General features: G+C 39.6%; 1 protein-coding gene across 1 annotated transcript in view; it reads right to left on the minus strand.

Annotated features, from left to right (window-relative positions):
* The window catches only part of TOPAZ1 (testis and ovary specific TOPAZ 1), a 36,776-nt gene extending 27,174 nt beyond the window's left edge, over positions 1 to 9,602 (minus strand). Inside the window, 6 exon segments of the mRNA XM_065666184.1 lie at positions 3,096 to 3,122; positions 4,120 to 6,583; positions 7,612 to 7,614; positions 8,109 to 8,390; positions 8,393 to 8,438; positions 8,747 to 9,602. Of these exon segments, the coding sequence (XP_065522256.1) occupies positions 3,096 to 3,122; positions 4,120 to 6,583; positions 7,612 to 7,614; positions 8,109 to 8,390; positions 8,393 to 8,438; positions 8,747 to 9,571 (3,647 nt within the window). The 5' untranslated portion in view covers positions 9,572 to 9,602.
* Positions 9,603 to 15,757: the final 6,155 nt, after the last annotated feature.

A 15,757-nucleotide genomic window follows, 5' to 3' on the forward strand; every position in this document is an offset into this window, starting at 1 on the left:
AAAAAAAGTGTACTTAAGATTTCCATCTTGCACAAGGGCAATATTAATCTAACAGGTTACGTAAAATTAAAGTTCTCAGTAATACTTTTAGCTATGGACAGAATCCTTACGTTCAGCACACTTTCATAAGACAGTTCTTCACACTCTCTTTTGGCTTTCTTACAGCCATCCCTACAAATACACACCTAAACAACTTAACTAACACCAAGACATTTCAAATCTCAAAAGTTGTCAGTAAAAGCTCATTACTGCATTTTACCTTTGTCTAAAATACCGAGAAGGGAAATCTCTGTAGAGCAAATTACGGAAATACTGTGCTAATGAGACAATTCATCAGTTTCTACAAAATGTGATTTATGGTAGTATTATATTCAAGACAATTTGCATAACAATGAATCTCAAATAGAGTAACAAACACATTTGTTCATAGAAATATACTTCACCTATTTTAAAGATAAGTTGGAAAATAGGTAAGCATTTCTGCTCAGAAAAGCTCTAAAAATACATAGTAAAATACTACATCTAGAATATATAAAACATCATCATCATCCCTACAGATCTTGGAAGCTTACCCCTGGTAAATGACAAGTGTAATGACAGCAAGCTGCCTAGTAAAATGGAACAATGCAAATTTGCAGCAACCTAGTGGAAATGAAGAAGTTCCCCAGTATGTGTAACATGGAACTATGCAAACATTTAGGCACAAATATTGTGAGATACATTATGAAGCAAAGTTGAGTAAGTTACAGCAAGTTTGCAGAGACAAGAAGGTTATCTATTACAGGCAAGCTCTCTGTAGGCTTACTTCCCCTCTCCCCCGCATTGTATGTAAAATGCAAAGTTTGAGTGATTTTGCCTGTAACAATTTACTTTCTTTTTGTAAAACTGCAGTGCAGACAGTTCCAGAAAGCTGTCATCTTCATAAACACTGCTTAAAACTGAAAATATTTAACAGCATCAAGAAACTGAAATCTTCATATTCAGGTCAAAAGCTGCTTCCAAATCTTTACCAGATTATCCTAATTGTGTAGTGTGAAACAGAAGTTACTTGAATTTTGGAGCTCAGTCACTGTTGTGACCAGTATGTTTTCCTTTTGAAGGACACATGCTCTCATTATCTGAAATTTGGAAGCCAAAAATTATTATCCTTAAATTTTCATAACTAAAAATACTCCTCCATCTTTTAAGGTCACAAACAGTCAAAGATGAAAAGCGCCATTAGCTGAACATGTCTTGGTGTTTAAATTCAAAACTCAAACAAAATGGATCCACACTAATAGTTACGTATCTCCAGTGGCTAATAACTGCCACCAAACAATTGTCAGTGACTGAATCAAGCAGGTACAACCTTCACGCAGTTTCAGTGCTTTGGTTTCTCAATGAAACTTGAACAAAAAACATTACTTCATTATAGGAACTGTCATTTTGACAAGCTGCTAGATCTCAGATTTTTGTAGTGGGAAGAACACTACAAATTAAGGCACCAGGCATTTCCTTTGCAGTTACAACTTAAATGCTATTAAACTCATCAGTAACACTCAACACTCAACACATCCTAAAAATCTTTTTAAGAACCCAGCTATACTGTCAGAATAACTTGCTAGCAGAACTACAGTTCTTACTGCTCTGTACCAATGCCAGATCAAAGTATCAGTACACAAGATGTACTGAAGTCCATCCTCATGTATTTAAGCACTAAAACAGTTTTAACAAAGATCCAGGTTCTTTCTATCATCATCTGCCTGTTCTCATTAATATGAAAAGAAACCGTAACAAAAGCTATGTATTGATAGAGGTAAAGAAAGCATTCAGCAACAGCCACCATGTGCAGCCAGTAAGTGTTTGCATTGCTCTTCTAGAGCAATTACTACCTAGAGTGTAATGGCTAACATTAACCAAATGTTAAAAAAACATGCATATAAAGTAATACTTACACAAGTTAGACATGGTTTACAATAGCACAGTTCTGACTCGCTGTTCTATATGGACAGACTGAAGTATCATTACAAGCTAATATTAAGCTAATGTTGCAACAAAGCAAAACCAAGTATGCATAAAATAAGAAGCCAAACAAGAAAACATACACAATAGCCTAGAATACCTCTAAAGAAAAAAAAAAAAAAAGGTATTAACACAAACAGTATTTTATTTTAAAATATGTAGTATGATGTCAGTGTAACTCTGCCAGCATAATCACTTTGGCAAAGACAGCTCAAGTCCCAGCTGTATCTGGCGAATACTAACAAAAAAACCCATAGCAGTATGAACTGGTCATTATCTGGTATTATTAAGGGATATAAGCTACCTGATAAAACAGTAGTAAGGTTTATTGCCTTATTTTAATATTGTCATACTCAGTTCATTAGTATGTTCCTGACTGTTACCAACTTTGATCAGTCACTGTCTAATGATCTTTGCATTAAATTATGGAATTTAAAAAGCAAAACCAGACAATTCTGCCTGCTTCTTTAGCAAATTAAGGAGAAATTCTAAGAAGTAAGAGGTCTGCATTTTTACTTTCCTTGGCTGGTGGCAAGCAAATTCAGCAGATCCAGGAAGCAAGCTGAAATTTGACTTCAAACAAGTTCAGTTTTCATCTCTCTAAAGGTTGTGATGTTACTCTAACTCAGTGTAGTTACTACTTAAAGGAAATATTTATCCTCCCTACAAAGTACTTACAACATTCAATAAAATTTTCGGTTAGCATCTATACAAATACCAAACTTTACTACCATAACCAAGATGAGAGTGGAAAGGGCTTGGAAGTTCTGATCTTCCATTCTGTGCACTGTCTAGACAGCCAGTTGGAAACCATCTCAGAACAGCCATTATTACCCTGGGGTAATATACAGCAAACACTCATTCTGTTACGTAGTGTATATAGGACATAATATATACACTGTACACAAAATTAATAGTAATTCTAGTAAATTTATTATGCTAGAGCCTAGCTGCTTCTTGAGAAGTTTGATGCTCCTACTGAAGATTTGCCCTGTTCTTCAGAGGCTTATTTTTTCATAAGCTTGATTCTGCAAAAATATTTTATTAACAACTGAAAGTTTTATGTTCTCATGTTTAAAAAAACTGTCCAGTACCTCACAGATGATTTTCTTCTTTTTCTTCTTTTTGCACATGGGTTTAATGAACGGGAAAGGATAAGGAGAGCAAAGAGGAAAATAAATTAATGGTTGCATAATGTTGAAAATAATTAAAACATTATTTAAAATAAGGATAAAGCCACCCAGAAAGTGCACAGGAAGAAAATTAAACCATTCCTCCCAATAAAAAAAACCCTAATCGTCAGAGGAAAATCTTGCATTATTCGTATCTAAGCTCTGTTTTCCTTAGTATGATGAAAAATGTGATCTTAAAACTCATTTATCAAATACAAGTACCAAAGTTTAGAGAGATACGAGTCTACAGAGTTGGTGAGTTCCTCTGTCCCATGAAGGACTACTACCTCTTCTACAAAAGTTTTTCTACTGTAAACTTCTCTTCCCCCTTCAGTGACTTTTATGATCATCTCAACCCCCCAGAAACCTTATTACCTAGTCATTAACATCAGGATCATAAACATCTATAAAATGTAAGCCACATTACAGATTTGAAAAATACTCACGTGTGGGTGTAGGAGAAAAGCAGAGAAGGAGAATGGCAGAATGGAATACTACTGTAGAGACAACCATTTACTCATACAGATCCAGCAAAAGAATAAGCTACACCTAGAAAGCATGCTAATATTCTACCACCTCACAACTAAAAAAATCCTCTCAAAGGGGTATCTGCTATCTCAGATCAAGTCAGATATTTAAAAACACTGAGTTATTAATTAAGAATATTACTTTTCCTAAGTTTTGTTTACACTTCCGTATTTCACTTCACTTGGTCTAAACCAGTTCTTTAGGTCTGTTTTCCTTCAATGCAGATAATCCTAGTTCTTATGAAAAACAAACAATCTGCATTCAGAATATTGTCATACCTCAATCAAATTTTGACATTTCAGTTCAACTAACAAATTGAAAAAATTCTGTAAGGAGGCCTGACCGCTACAACCAAAGTATACTGATATGAGACCTAAGTACTTAGGATTATTGTAGTAAAGAAGAATGATATGCATACCTAAAATTATCATCTACTGAATCTTTATTTTCTGAGGTAACAGGACACTCAGGCTTAAGATCCTGCTTTTCATTTTTAATGGAGATGCTATTGTAGGACTCCTTCACAGAACAATTTTCACAGTCTACAAGTTCAAGCTTCTGTTCATTATTGTATCCAAAAAGGTCAGGGTCATCCTGAATCACATCAATGACAAGAACATCTTCCTTGTAAGCATCAAGAATATCTGGAATATTTTGACTTTGGTGTTCTGAAAGAGTTCCACTTGATTTGCTACCACCATTTATTTCTAATGCAACAGGGTGGTCAACTGCATTCCATGAATGATCAGGAAAACTAGATTTTAGTACACATTCAGTTCCATGGAAATCAGTCATAGGTGACTCTGGCTGTCCGTCAGGAAAAGGATGTGGATATAAAGAAGAATGTTCAGAGAGAGTAGACAAGGTTGAAAGGCTTTTAGGGCCATCATGCTGGAAGTCCTTCCTACTGATCTTATCTTTTTCCTTTGTCGAAGCTGTAGATGTAGCATCACTTGCAATAGCAAGAGGCTGCTGCTCAGAATTTACCAAGAAAGTCTCTTCACCTATCTTCTGCCTTCTTGAAACACTACTGCTGTCAAAAAGCTCTAGCGGACTAAAGGTTTTTCTTTCAAATGAACAGGCAGATTCCAATTTCCTGGATTCAGGTTTGTTTCTGCATAAAGGAATTTTGAATTTTGTCAGGTTTTCAGTGTTTAATACTTTCATTAGCTTTAAATCAGAAAACGTCTCTTTCACTACTGATGTCTTACCACTCAAATTCTTTCTGTGTGTGTCATGTGTAGATGTACCTTTCCGGATTGTCACAGGCAGGTTTCTTTTTGTCACAGTTCCTTTTTTTTTATTTTTTTGCTTTCTTGTAAAATTCAAGGTTGCTTTAACTTCTTGTACATCATCATGGCTAAAAGCCACAGCACTTCTATCTGTATTAATGGGGGATTCCACATTTTCACTGCTCATTCTCAAAGTCTCATCAATACCCATGGGAGACGATCCTGGTGTTTCAAGTGAAGTCAGACATTCAGTATTTGAATCTATTATTTTGCATGTAGATTCTTTGTTAATTTCTTCCAATGACACAGGCAAATCCAACTGTCTCAAATTCCCAGTCACAGCATTGCTTCCTACAGTTTCAACACTGCTTTGATCAGAGGATTCCTTGAAGGTGGCCCTTAAAAGTCTTTTTCCTTCTGAGCTAGGCCCAAGATTTTTATGAACCCATTCAGAAGTCCTGGCACAGGATTCAAAAGGCCAGACATTTTTACCAGTCATAGGTACTGTTCTTTGACAGGTAATCTGATGCAGTTTCTTATTAACTTTGTTCAATTTTTTAGCTGTCTTGCTTTTGTGACTGTTAGAAACACCATGGACCTCATCAGCTAGCACTTTCAGGCTACCTGAGGCAGCAGAATGATGTGCCACACTGTTTGAATTTTCTTCTTTTGCTGTTACTGACAGCTCAGATCTCTTCTTAAAGCCATCTTCAAATGCAAGTGATTTGGTACTGTTCTTTCTCCAGACTGATGTATTTTGTGCTTCATGAGTATTTCTTCCAACATGAAGATTTGACGTATGATCACATGAAGGTGACAGAGTAATTTCTTCATGATTTAGTCCCAAGACTTCAAAGGAACCTGACCTTGCAAGTGCCGCTTCTGCTTGTAACTCATACTCACTGCCATTAGCCATGTCTGTGAATATATTCTGCACTGCTGATTTCTCAGTAATTTTCTTCTTTTTCCTAGGCTTTCTACCAATATTCAGCTTTTTTCCCCTTAAAGACTTACTGTTTTCAATCTGACAGCATGAAAAACACTCTTCTCTGTTTTGAGTTTTTTCTTTATTGAACAATAAACCACCTTTTATGGGTGATCCTTTGTTTTGCATCCTGCTAGTGCTGCAATTCATATCACTCTGTTCTACAGTAACATCAGGAAAAACACACTTTCCTTTACCCTGGGCTATATGGATGAATCCATTCAATTTGTAACTGCTGGTAGTTCCACTAGCTGAAGACTTCACAAATGTATTGATGTAACTACAGGCCTCTAACCTCACAAATGGATTCTTTTCTGTTGCACAGCACAAGCCATTGCAATGGTTTAGGGCTTTTCTGCAATGTTCAGCGTCACATTTTGCAGATACATTTCTCACTTCTTCACCTGTAGTCACGCTAAAACTTTGCAAGCATTTGACTTCATCAGTTCTGGGTTTCCTTGTTTTACACTGCACACCAGACTGTTTTGTTACAGAATGGCATAGAAAGTTCTTGCTTTGGGTCCCATCTAAAGCAGCAACTGCAGGAGATTTACAGTAGTGAGGTTCCTTTTCCTTAGGATCTTCTGATGGGTTTTGATTTGTCTTAAGCTTCTTCACAGCCTGTGTACCAGAACCTTGCTCAATTGCTTTCCATTCTTCCTTCACTGATTAAAAAACGAAGAAGTGTCATTAAAGAGTATGTTAAGGGGAAAAAAATACCCTACTGCAATACTTTTTATAGAGAACAAAAAATGTTCAAGGCTACTAACGAACACAACACTGTATACAGCTAAAACACTTCTGTAAAGTTTTAGTAGTTTATTTTCAATTAGCACTATTAGCAGACTTACAGTAACAAATTATATTTTGTCTTCAGAAACAAATGTAAACAGGACCTTAAGGTGTCATAAAGACATTGGAAGTAGTATATTTAAAACATAGGTGGAAACCAAATTAGAGCAAGTCTGGCAAGAAAATGCAGATGCTATGGGCACACTTGGCTGTACAATCTTTTGTTTACACAGCAGATTCTATCAGGAAAGCTAATACAGAAATACTAAGAATACAGTAATTTATTTTAGATATATAGTCCAACCAAATGCATCAGTCTGTTCATGAAAATTCAGGAACACTGCAGGACTTGCATTTTTATGAAGTACTACTTTCTATTTAAAAATAAAGATGATGTAAAAAACTGTACATACAAAAGTTTCACCTGGAGAACGGACTCAAGAATGTACCAGTAGAATGTTGAGGGTTTTAGATCTTACTTTTCAAAGTAAGAAAGATACAATTGTAGTATGTCTCTTTTTTTTCTTTTAGAATATGGTTTATAGATAAAATATTAATAATAACCTATAGCAAATATTGGTCTTTTGAATGCACCCCCTTTGAAAGTAAAAAGAATGTCTTTCAGACAACTATCCTGAAAAAAATGAGACTTAAAAATTCTTTAAAAATAGTTCCAGTTTGATACAACATTCTCTTAAAACACCAAAACACAATCATTTTTTTTTCTGCATCTTTCAGGGTTTTGCAGAGAATAGCTACTAAAAACCCAAAAGTTCTGAAAACAAAACCTATAAAGGCAAGCACCAAAACAAGACAGCATGATGCACATTCAAAACCAATCAGATAATATACAGATGAATGAAGAATTGACTATTTTCTCTTTTGGCTTTGATGAAACTACGGCCTCCTTTCCTGCATGTACCTGACCTTCTATGTGTAAATGACCACTTCTGAGGGGAAAAAATAAAAATTTCTTACTTGGGGCTTGTAGCTGCCAATGCTGCTTTCACCCCCTGCACCCAGAAAGAGTATCTGGCCTCCTCTCCTTTGTGCTAAAGAACTGCTTTTCTCCTTCAATAAAAACCTTTCCTCTTCCTAAAATTGTCTTCTCCTAAGATTGGTATTCACAGTACTGTAAAGCAGACCCTAGCTTGTATCTCTGCATTCTTGTGCTCAGTTAGTAGCCAACCACTAAGAGCTGCTTTTAAGTAAGAGTTAGGAGTACAGGCCACTCTTTCTTGTGCTCACGTCTTTGTCCCACACAGATACATCTGCAAATGAAATATTATCTCCTGTTTTTTCATTTTTTAATGGGGTCTTACTGCAGCACCAGTCCCTTGTCCCAGGAACCCAGATTCTGCACCTGTACTTCTGCAACAGGGCACAAGTACATATCACTTTCCCCCAGACTGTCTGCTCCTTCCTGAGGGTTTGAGCTCTGCTGCTCTTCTTTCATGCAACGCTTGTGCATCTTGCCACTGGTTAGTAGTTGTTCTTCGCCACCTGAACCCTGTAGCCACTGGGACACCAATGCATTTCTGTCCATCTTCCCCAGACTCACTGCTCCTCTCTTGCACTCTGGATGCTGCATATGCAGTTCCAGCAAGGTACATCTACCCTTCTCTCTCTGTAGTTTTTGTTTCATTAAGGAGGCCCTGCCTTTCTTGCTCAAGCATCTCCTTTCTCCTGTGCCCCTTACTTTCTTGATCCAATTAAAGAATTTGGGGCCTACAAGGATGCTGGGGAGGGACTCTTCCTTAGGGACTGTAATGATAGGACAAGGGGTTCAAACTTAAACGGAGGAAGTTTCAGTTAGATAGGAGGAAGTTCTTTACTGTGAGGGTGGTGAGGTGCTGGTACAGGCTGCCCAAGAAAGTTGTGAATGCTTCATTCCTGGCAGTGTTCAAAGCTAGGTTAGGTGGAGTCTTGGGTAGTATCGTTTAGTGTGAGGTGTCCCTGCCCATGGCAGGGGGGATTGAACTTGATGATCTTCAGGTCCTTTCCAACCCCAACTATTCTATGATTCTATTATACACATCTGACTTTTTGGGCCTGTCTACCTCTTCCTGAACTGCTGGTTCAGACAAGGATTCCTGAGTCTTCTCAAGATATGGGATTTGCATCTTCAGTATCATTATGGAGCTAGTGCTTTTCACTTCAGTACTACATGTACTGTTTCTGGGTTGCAGCACCTCTGGTTCTGGCAAACAGGAAAGTCCATGTCCCTCTATGCTCTTGATTTCCTCCTCTGAGGATGTGATTTGTAATTTTATTTCCATAAAGGAATACTTGCCTTTTTCTCCCGAAATCCCTGAACTCTCCTGGAATGCTGAGTGGTTTAGTTCTTCTGAGTTCTGTTCTTTCCTTTCAATCACTGCCAAGAACTCATTTTGCAAAGTAGTTTCTGAGAAAAATTGCTGCTGACCTTGTACTGTCCTTCTCCTTCCAGTCTTTTCATAGCATGTGACCGCAGCCACAGGTGCTGCCTGCCAATCTTCACGTATAGCAGTGTCTGAAATTGGCAGCTCTAGACCCTTGCTGATTCTGGAAATCCTCCTGCATTGTATCCGCTTGTTTTTTTTACCTGTGAGTCTCTGGCTACTCTCACCTTGCTCCTGCATGGGTGCAGGAGCAGCAAACTGCTCGCACAGAATGCTAGAGAGCATGGCAGGTTGCAGACAGCAAGGTAAGGGCTGCTCAGGTTTCCTCTCAGGTGCCAGGTCATGACTCTGCTTGACTACCAACATGTTCCCTGCCTCACATCCTACCTCCGCACCCACAGAGCTTGGGCCGGTGACTATCTCATCAGCCAACTTCACATCGCTGCCAGTTACCACCTTCCCTGACCTCAACTGCGGCATCCTAAGTGCCTAGAGTCAGCAACAAAATCCACTCACCAGCGCACCTTTACCAGCAGCACCTCCGCTAGCCCGGCACCTAACGCAGGCAGAGGCCCAAGCAGGAGGGGAGCACAACCTCGGTAAGGCCTCAGAGGGCACGGCCTGACAGTAAACAAGCTCAGGCCTCCTGAGGAAAACAAGCCCACGACCACCAACGACCGATCGCCCGCCACCGCCCCGCAGCGCGCAGCAGCCCCTCACCGCGCAGAGGGGACTAGGAAGCAGCCCCACACCTTCCCCGCCCCAAGGGTCGCGCCGCGGCCCCCCATGCCTCGCAGCCCCCCGCAGAAGCCGCCTGCACCACCCCGCGCCACGCCGCCGCTCCCCTCGCTCCGGCCCTCGTCCGCCGATCCGTCCCTCGGCGCGTCGTCTCAGCGCCGCCTGCCCGCCCGCGCCACTCGGAAGGAGAGGGGGGTGCCCGCTGCGGGGGTTAATGGCGGTGCGGCCGGAGGGGGCGCGGAGCGAGAGGTGTCCGAGGGCGTCGGCGTGAGGAGGCCTCGAGGGGGAGGTGCCGAGATGGGGAGGACGGGTGACCCGGCTTGGGGAAGGAAGGCCATGCGCGGTCCGGTGTGCCAACACTTACTGAGGAGGCCGTGCGGGTCCTCTTGCGGGGTCAGGGGCGCTGCCTTTACGGGGAAAGCTCCTCTCCAGAGCCGGCCGCGTATGGGGTTGGCAGACGCTGCTCCTCTGGGCTGCAGAGCGGTGGTTTCCCAGCTGCAGCTGGGGAGTCGTCGTGCTTCTCACTTGGTTCCTGAGGCCCCGTGCGCAGTGGCCACAGGGCGAGAGGCTACCAGGCCTGGCCACAGCCGTGGGCCCAGAGGATGGCCCGATTTGGCAGGGGCCTGTGTGGAACTGCCAAAACCTGTGGAGTGCCAAATGGTGGTCAGCTCACTCAGAGCCGCAGTCGGGTAGAACACACTACCTCCCCCCTCTCCCCCCCCCCCCCCCCCCCCCCGGGCGACTGCTCGGCTGTCCAGTTTCTTCGCGTGTTTTATCCACCTCAGGTAAGCAGTATCACCTCATTTGCCCAGAGCACTAAAGGGGCTCTCTGATACTAAGGGGTGATATACTTGTTTCCATAGCTGTGGCCTGTGTAAACTTCGTATTTCAAATAAAGCAGTTTCTGAGGACTGCAGTTAGGAAAAAAGGTAGCTCAACTAGACAGAAAACAACCAAAGCTGGTGTTTGAGCTTCAAATGTGGTGATAGTTTCAACACAAAGGTAGGGCACCAAAGTTTCAGGACCATCCCCTGCATGATAATGTGAACACATACAAGTAAGCTTACAAAATCCATGTTGTAGAAAGATTGAATCTAAATGGTGAGTGCTATGAAAATCATAAAGAATTCAACTTAATAAGGTGATACTTTAATGCCAGCAATGCAGTCAGCAGAATCACAGGTGGTTGGCAAATGACTGCGTCCCTTTCTGTTCACAAGTGGTCCTCGAGGGAATGAAGTGCCTTACTCAGATTGATGGCAGCCTGATTTGTTGCTTGGAGGTGTTCACATTTCATGCACCCTAGTTTGAGACCCATGCACAGAAATAAAGCTTTTTTTGTCACTACTTTCTAGAAGTGCAGTATTGGTGATGTAAAAGAGTAGCTGAAGAGTAAAGGCATATTCTACCAAATGACATTGGCTTATTATGTGACTTCAGCTCATGTTTCATACTCACTTCACCTCTGTTTCTCCACCTATAGGTAGAGCTAATACATCGCTGTCCAAATAAACACAGAAAGCAGTGGATGTTTGGCAAAAGCTGTCCATAGATGAGGAACAACAGGCAGGCTGGGAAGCCAGTAACTTCCTTTTGCTTATCATCTTCTTAGGTTGAACATACATGCTTAAGTACAACAAAAAAGTCACTGAGTGGCTAACTAAAGCTAAGCACAGCAGAAAATACAGATTTCTTTGGTAGTTTCTACCCCAGGTCAGTAATGTGCTTTAGGTCCTTCAGACAGAAAGGGCCAAATAAAAGGGCGTTAACTGCACAGCATGTATCATTGTCAATGTTCTGCAAAGCTGTATTTAACAGAAAACATTCAGCTCTGGCAAAATTTAACCTTCTCCAGTTCAAATATAATGTTCTTCAGTGTGTAACATGGTCTTTTGGTACCAAGCCAGGAAATGAATGCTAATTAAAGATATCCATAAAAGTCCTTAGAAAGGATATTTTGAAACACCTGTGGATTATGTTGAAAACATTGCAATACTGCTAAAAAGAGGTAGTATAAACATTGTCTTTTAAAGTGGATCAATTTAACCGTCTTTTAAAAATACTTGAAAGAAGAGACATTTTTTAAAGAAACTCTGTGTCAAGTGTTTATTAAAACTGTAGGCTATTAAGGTGGAAAGAACTTTAAAAAATCATATAAACAGCTTAAGGGAGAAAAAGTTATTTTCACATTCCAACAACATTTGAATTAGTAGTACTACATGGAAATTTTTAAACTTTATTTTGAAATTGTTTGGAAATACAGATAAATACTTATTTCTCTTGAGTTTTGTAAGTCCTGTATTTCAATGCCATATCTAAACTTTATATTCATATTTTGCTGATCTGTTGCTTTGTTTCACTGGTTTCTTGTTCATCCTAGACATATAACACAGTAAGAGAAAGATGGGGTACGAAGTGTCTGAAATTAAAAAGGGATCTTGGTGCCTAAACCCATTTTTTTTTTTTCCAGAATAGCCAGTACACTCAGAGATGGCTGGCATTTTCCAAGAGGGTAAAAGGAACTCATAGGAATACATTTATGTAAAGTCCATGAGTTTATTTCTTCTCTCAAAGGAGTGTCCCCAACTAATGTAGTTTACATTACTAGTGTTGAGAAATTGTGGCTGCAGATCTAACAATGATACATTTGGGTAACCTTCCAAAGGTTTTTGAAGGATTGAAATTCAGAAACATATAAACCAGCTACATACGTGAGCAAAGCATACAAATTTTTTTTCTGGGGTGTATTTTAGACTTTGCTAGTATATTCACATAGGAATCAAGTGTTCTTTTTTTAGCTAGGAAACTGAAAACAGTTAACTTGAATTGGGTTTTTTTGTGAGGCAATGTGAAAAATGTCCCCCTGGACCACTTCTTTTGCTCTGCTTACATCTGCATGCTTGGCTGAGGGATAGATTTGTTATCTAACAAACCTTAATGGAAAGAGTTTGGCTGTGCTGTAATAACTGAGTCTGAGCTCTGAAGAATACACATAGTCTGTTATATTCTTAAAGCACACCAAATTAATCCCTTAAGTAATAAAACTGAAACAAAACCAGGAGAGTTTTAGTCCAGTATGTCTAAGAAATTATTTTTTTATAAATCCAAGGATTTATTTATTAACTGTTGTGAACTATTGGTTTTGCAAAGGTAGCACCTAAAGATAGTACACATAATGAATTTTAAGTAACTTCTTTACCCCCTGCCTTCCATTCAAACACCATACACAGGTGTTTTGGAAATAGGTGTATTGCTAATCTGTTGAACTAAGGAGTTTTGTCTCAAGCCATTCATACATATCTCTCTAAAACTGCTTTTGCTTTCCATTCCCAGGCACTTAATGAGGGAGCCACCTTTGAAATGGCATCTGATGAGAATCATGCTGTCTGCCCTTGTTAGGCTTGATGTACAATGTACACATTCAACTCATGTCCTTGGTAGCTGAACTGTATGGGTGTTGATCCAGTTTATGTGAACTGGCTATTTTGTCTGCTTGTCTACCTTGACACAATGAACTCTTGTTAGTAAGAGCCGATATGGTATTGAGAGCAGAGGTACCTCAGTGGAAATAAGTGATCTGTTTTGTGAAATAGCTGAGTGATTAGATGACATTTCATCATGATGGTAGAGTAGCTGAATCCAGTGAGTAGCTAGATATTTCAGTCTTTATTTTGGTGTCCGTTTTTATTATAGAGCTGTACAGGGTATATTAAAGTAACTTCATTTTCCACCAGTTTAAAATGAGATGTTGGAGGAAAAAGGACAGCTGGTGTATGTCATAATGAACCATCTGGCATTTCTTGGTAGATCCTCTGATTCCTAATTTACTACTGAATTGTGACATCGTAAAAATCAAGATTATTGATTGCGTGGAAGCAGTGTTTCCCTCTGGCACATTTTGTGCTCCTTTTTTATTTTCTGTCAAAGAATAGGAAGGATAAGGACCTCTCACACTGAGCTTGAAAGCTTAAAAGTCATCTCTACCATTTGCCATTTTTTGGTAATCAGTCTGCTTGACAGTTATTCTGGAAGACCAGCTTGCCAGATGATCATGTTTGATCTGAACGTTACCGAAAGTGGTACTAATCAGTTTTAAGGTTCCACAAGGGAAATCTTGTGTTCAGTTCTTTTTTTGTTTTAATTCCTTTCATTTATGGCTCTTTTTTAAACTTCCACTGCTACTAGTTGAAGAAATAAACTAACTAGCTGGAATGTCAAATTCAAAAAACACAGATGCAATAGAGGATTAACAAGTCAGTTTGGAGACTACACATTCAGTCTCAATTTGTTTTAAAATTCTCTAAATAAAGCATATCTTTGCTTTAACTAGATAGTACTTAACCATGTATCTACCACTAAATGTGTCTTTAGAATCAACTTCTTTTAGTGGCTGGATGAAAAGGCTGTTGGACTTGGGAGGAAAGCATCTGCACACCAGCAAGTACATGACACCTCCATCTTGCTCCCAAAAAGGATTATGAAATGTGATTTCTAAATGAGAAACTTAGAAAAGAAAGGGAAAGAGGAAATGGAAGTTGAGTAAGTCGGAGCTAGAAAAGGCATAGGATTAGAAACAGTTGTGGTGGGGTAAAGGTATAGACAGAATGTAATAAAACAAGGAAAACAGTGCTAAACAGAAATTAGGAAGAAAAAAATCGTCAGATTGCTTCAGAAAATTGCCCTTAAAAAAGGAAAGGAGAGGTGAAGACAAAATGCAGTAATGGGAAACTTCTCTGTGGTTCAGACTGACTGAAGAAAACAGTGGAAGATTGTCTTCAGCAGTGCTCCTGGGAAGAGTAAAGAGAGCCTTAGACTTTGAATGGTGGCAGTGATCAATCGCAAACTGGAATCCCAGTCTGAATCCTTATGAATTGGTCATTGAACAATGACTGCTCCTAGGTTTGGTTTCTTGAGCTATGGTCATCCATTAAGGCATTACATTTCTGTCTGCTTAGTAGTGTCAAGGTGGCTGACATACAAAGTGTGGAGCCTCAGAATAACTTGTGGCTTTTCTTTTGGGTGATTCACCCTTAAGCATCAGATCACTCCACATCCCCCAATATATTGTATAGTTTACACATATAGTTTTGAATGTAAGGAGTGTATTTGCAGTTACTGTATGTTCTCAAAACTGAAATGTGAGATTTTTAGAGCTTCATATCTAGGAAATGGCTGCTGCTTACAGAGTTGCATCCAGCATAAATGCTTCAGTTAATATAAACGTTGCTTGCATATGTTCATACTTTGATTAGCTGAGTGGCTGGGTCATAACCTCAGTGTTATCTCAGCTATTTGTATTCTGTGTATGAGAAGATAGGTTCATTTAAAATCTACATACCCCCTTCCTGTATGCGTTGCTTCTTAACCAGCATTTGAGGATGAATAATGTCTTTTTTTGTTTCTTCACCTAGATAAATATTTATCTAACCAGCAAGAGGGTTGTTGATATGTTTGTAATGGCCCAGGTTCCATACTATGTTAACTGCAAGTGTCCACTATTCTGCTTGGCTGTCATCCGGTGGGTCAGACTGAGCACTTAAGTAATTATGGAAAGTGTTATTGTCCCACAAACAGCAACTTTGTGACTGCAGAGAGCTGATCAGAATGTCCTGTATCTGTCAGGTGTAGGCAAATATGTAATTACTGAAGAAATTGGATGTTTCACTGTTAAAGGAATTATTTGCTGGACTGCCCTTCAGCCTTGCTGCTTTCTAGAGCAATTCCTTTGAGTAAATAAAGAAAAACTCCTTTAATGATGTAATAGTTACAACAGCTCTGAACCCCTATTATGAGTCATAATTGCAGTGTAGGTTTTCTGCATAATATTACTATTACTACTACTATTACTTCTGTATTGGTAGAATCCTAAAGTGAGTAATCATACTCCTGGGGCCCAGGCCGTTCAACTGAGGACAGTTGAATGAGTCA

Source organism: Lathamus discolor, chromosome 2 (genome assembly GCF_037157495.1).
Source record: "Lathamus discolor isolate bLatDis1 chromosome 2, bLatDis1.hap1, whole genome shotgun sequence".
NCBI lineage: Eukaryota > Metazoa > Chordata > Aves > Psittaciformes > Psittacidae > Lathamus > Lathamus discolor.